This window comes from Sorex araneus, chromosome 2 (assembly GCF_027595985.1).
Source record: "Sorex araneus isolate mSorAra2 chromosome 2, mSorAra2.pri, whole genome shotgun sequence".
NCBI classification, from domain to species: domain Eukaryota; kingdom Metazoa; phylum Chordata; class Mammalia; order Eulipotyphla; family Soricidae; genus Sorex; species Sorex araneus.
The window spans coordinates 44,586,960-44,590,617 of record NC_073303.1 but is presented as its reverse complement, the minus strand read 5'-3'; the positions used below and the strand labels follow the sequence as shown (position 1 = coordinate 44,590,617).

The window sequence follows — 3,658 nt, the reverse complement described above, 5'->3', positions numbered from 1 at the left end:
AGCTGTCAAGAGGAGGGGGGCTGCGGGCAGCCCCGGGGGAGGGAGGGAGGGGCCGCCCTTATCGGGCTGGAGGGCCAGACTCCGGGGGCCGCTCTGATGTCTTATCTCCGCTCTGCTCCTGCCTGCTAAGTTTGAAAGATCTTCCTAAAAGGAGAGAAACCGGAGCGCCTGACTGCAGCTCGCAGGCGTCCCCTCCCCCACCGGGCCCCGCGCCCGGGGAACTTGCTCCAGCCCAGCCGGGCCGGGCGGTAACAGGTGCCTGCTCGGCCTTGCAGCCGATCCTGGGGAACCCCGCTAACTTCCCCCCGCTCCCCGACACCCCCCGCACCCCCCGCCGCTGCCCCTTCAATAAAGAGAAAAGATTCGGCTCAATGAAGTTTATTGTGCAACTCAAGGCTTCGGCAGCAGCATCCTCGCTGGGCGGCCGTGGTGCAGGCTGCTGCGTCCGTCGAGCTCCGGCCACTGGACCAAGTGCAGCAGCGGCTCGGCCCCGCCGGCCCCTCCAGGGTGCCGGGAGCGCAGGCTGCTGAGTCACGCCCGCCTGCCCGGCACGGCTGTCCTTCCCGGCCCCAGGGCCAACGTCTCCGCCTCCGGCAGCCGCTCCCCGACCATCGGCGCAGTCCTCGGCTCCCTCCGGGCCGGCGCGTCCCTGCAGCCGCCAGGCCCCCCTCGGCCCGAGCCGGCACCTCCTCTCTGCTCGCGGTCCACGCGGCGCCGCCGGCCAGTCTCCAACGCCGCACTCCGGCGCCCTCCGGGGGGCGCATCCACAGAGCCAGCCGCGCTCGGCGCCCCGGGGGCGTCGCCACGTCGATCAGACCAAGGGCCCGCGCCGGGCGGTCACTCGGGGAGGGTGATGCTGGGCACCCAGTCGTTGACGCTGCGGCTCTCTTCACAGAACAGGCTGAGCTTCTCCAGGGCCGGGTCCTTCCACGCGTCCTCATTGGGGTTCTGCAGCGAGAGCACCGGGAGGGGGCGGGGTGAGCGCGGCTGCGGGGCGCAGGCGGGAGGCGACCCGGGGGCGCGGCGGGGAGGCGACACTACTCACCGAGATGAGGATGCAGTGCAGGTCCCCCGGCGCGCCCGCCTCGTCGCCCGCGCCCACGATCGCCGCGAGGCGCTGCACGTCGCCCACGCGCACGATGTCGATATCGTTCTCGCAGCAGAACGCCTGGATCAGCGTGAAGTGGATCTGCAGCGCGATGTCGCCCTCGTCCTCCTCGTCGGCCGCCAGCACGCAAAAGGTCACGTTGTCCGGGTCCCTGCGCGCACAGAGGGGAGGCGGGGGCGAGGTCAGGGCCGCCCGGGCGCAGCGCCGAGGCCCCCCCGCCGCCGCCCCCCGCCCGGCCCGGCGTCTGTACTCACACGTTCAGGACTTTGGCGGACTCGTAAACACCGGCGGTGAGACAGCCCTGGCGCTGCGCCGACAGCAGCAGCTCCTGCAGCGCTTTGCCCGCGCCCTGCATCCTGCGAAAGAACCGCGCCGTGAGCCGGCCAGTCCAAGGCAGGGCGCCGCGGCGTCCCCAGGCCCCGGGCCCGGCCCGGCAGGGAGTCCCGGACTCGGGGGACACCCCTGGGGCGCCCCGGCCACGCGTCTCCCCGCACCACACACCCCTGCGGCGTGCGCCCCGCGCCCCGGCCACCGGCCCCGCCACCCCAGGCCGCCGCGCCGCTGCCGCGTCTCCCGCTGCTCCCACCTCGGGGCCACGAGCCCCGCGCCCCAGACGCCGGCGCCGGGCGTGGACCCACCTGGCCGTGCTCTCCGGAACTGTGTCCTGACCGCGGATCTCTTCCAGAGTCATGTTGAAGCCGGCGAGCAGCAAGTTATCCAAGAGCGCGGCGCAGCGGAGCGGGGAGGCTGCCGTGCCTGGCGCGCCCTCCGCGGACTGGTGCGCCCCGGCGCCGCCGCGCGCCTTATATCTGCTCCGCGCCGGGCGCCGCCAGCTGGCGGGACGCTGCGCGCCCATTGGCCGGCGCCCGCTTTCTGATGCAAATGAGGCGGCGGCCCGCGGCTCGTGCCAGAAGGCCACGTGGGGAGGGGTGCGGGGGATGACAATGCCTCAAATCTGCCGCTTTTGTCGGGGTGTTACTAGGCAGACTGGAGCCTGCAGATTTCATCTAGCCTTTTTTTGTGTGTTGTGTTTTTTTAAGCCCTTAAAAGGAAAAAGTTAGGAGGGGAAAAATTGTCAAGCCATCGGAGTGAAAACGGTGCGGCAACTTGTGAAATGCACTGGGGAGGCATCGAAATCATGTACTTTGTGCCATTTCTTTTTGCCATTTTCTTTCTGGTTTTTTTTTTCCCCTTGTTTTTTAACTTGCAATGTATGAGGATTGCTTTTCAACCGGAACTTAAAAAAAAAAAAAAGTTCCATGTTCCACGGGCTCTTGCTTGCGAAAAGCACGGGCGAGGTCGCTGCAGCTGACACTCGGGCTCCGAGCGTGCCGTGAGGGCTCTGTGTGGACTCGGACCCCGGCCCCACCGCCGGCGAGATCCGAGCCAGCGCCGCGGGGCGCCCGGGGGCTCCAGCAGATTGCAGCCGGCGCACGCGGCTCGTTTGCATTTCTATGGAGGGCGCACAATAGCCGCGGTCTGGCGTGTGGCGGTTTGCAGGGGGACAATCGGGGCTTTCTCTTCATAGCGACACTATCCACCTGCCGCCTGGTGGGGCTGGCCGGGCCCTCCGCGCGTGGGGGTCGGGGGCCGCGTCCAGTCCCCGCGCCTCTTGGTGCGGCTGGTGCGCTCGTCGCTGCGCCCCGCCCGGCCCGAGGGCGCGTGCCGAGCCGCCCCGCGAGTCGCAAAAACACGGGGCTGTCAACGCCACCGGCTTCGCTCCGCGGGACCCGGCCGGGCAGAGGCGCCCAAGTGGGGGACTCAGATCCCTGCTCTCGGGACGCCACCTGCAGGCCGTCCAGAGGATCCTGACCCGTCCCCTACTTCATCCCACCCCCCACCCCCCCCCCCCGCCGGCTCCGGCCTCCCCGGACTTGGCCTGGGGCGCGCTGGCCCGGTGCGCGCCTGGCAGGGGACAGCGCGTCCCGTGCGAACTGCGCCTTGGTAAAGCCAGCGCGCGCGGGCCGCGGCGTGGGCGCCGGGGGGGTGGGGGGGGGTAAGGTCGCCCTCTGGACTCCTTAACGCTGAAACAAGTCACTAACTTCACACCTAAGCCTTTGTTCCCGCACGGCGAGTCGGAAACCCGGGCGCGAGCGCGGCTTCGGCCCTGCTGCCCGCGGGCCCCGCAGGCCGGCACCGTCCCGGGGTCTGCAGGCGGCGCGTCTCGGGCCGCACCCCGGCGGAGAGGGGCCGCGGGCAGGGGGGCGCGGGCGCCTCGCGCAGGTGAGGCTGGGGGGGGCGACACTCGCGTGGGCGAGGACGGCCCGGAGGGGCTTGGTCCTTGCGCGCGGGCTCGTGCGCGGGGAGCACCAGCGATCGCACCCCCGGGGCAGGACGCTCCGCGCGCCCAGCCCGCCGCGGGGCCGGCGTCTCGCGCCCCCTCGTGGCCTGCCGGAGGCGACAGCGGCCAAGGCCACTTCCCCGGTTCTCAGAAGCGCTGGTCCTGGCTCACTTTCCACCCCTGAAAGCCCGCGGTGGCATCACCGCGGGGGTGGGGGGACCCCGTCGCCCTTGCGCGCTCCTTCCTTCTGCTCCGTGGAAAAACAGCGA

At 70.9% G+C, this 3,658-nt stretch overlaps 1 protein-coding gene across 1 annotated transcript; it reads right to left on the bottom strand.

The window, feature by feature from the left end:
* Window positions 1-368: 368 nt before the first annotated feature.
* On the bottom strand, window positions 369-1,893 carry GADD45G (growth arrest and DNA damage inducible gamma). The gene is made up of 4 exons (XM_004620941.3): window positions 1,747-1,893; window positions 1,363-1,464; window positions 1,046-1,259; window positions 369-948 (listed from the first exon to the last, which is right to left on the bottom strand). Exons 1-4 carry the CDS (start codon window positions 1,797-1,799, stop codon window positions 838-840), a joined length of 480 nt encoding a protein of 159 aa, XP_004620998.1. The 5' UTR covers window positions 1,800-1,893; the 3' UTR covers window positions 369-837.
* Window positions 1,894-3,658: the final 1,765 nt, after the last annotated feature.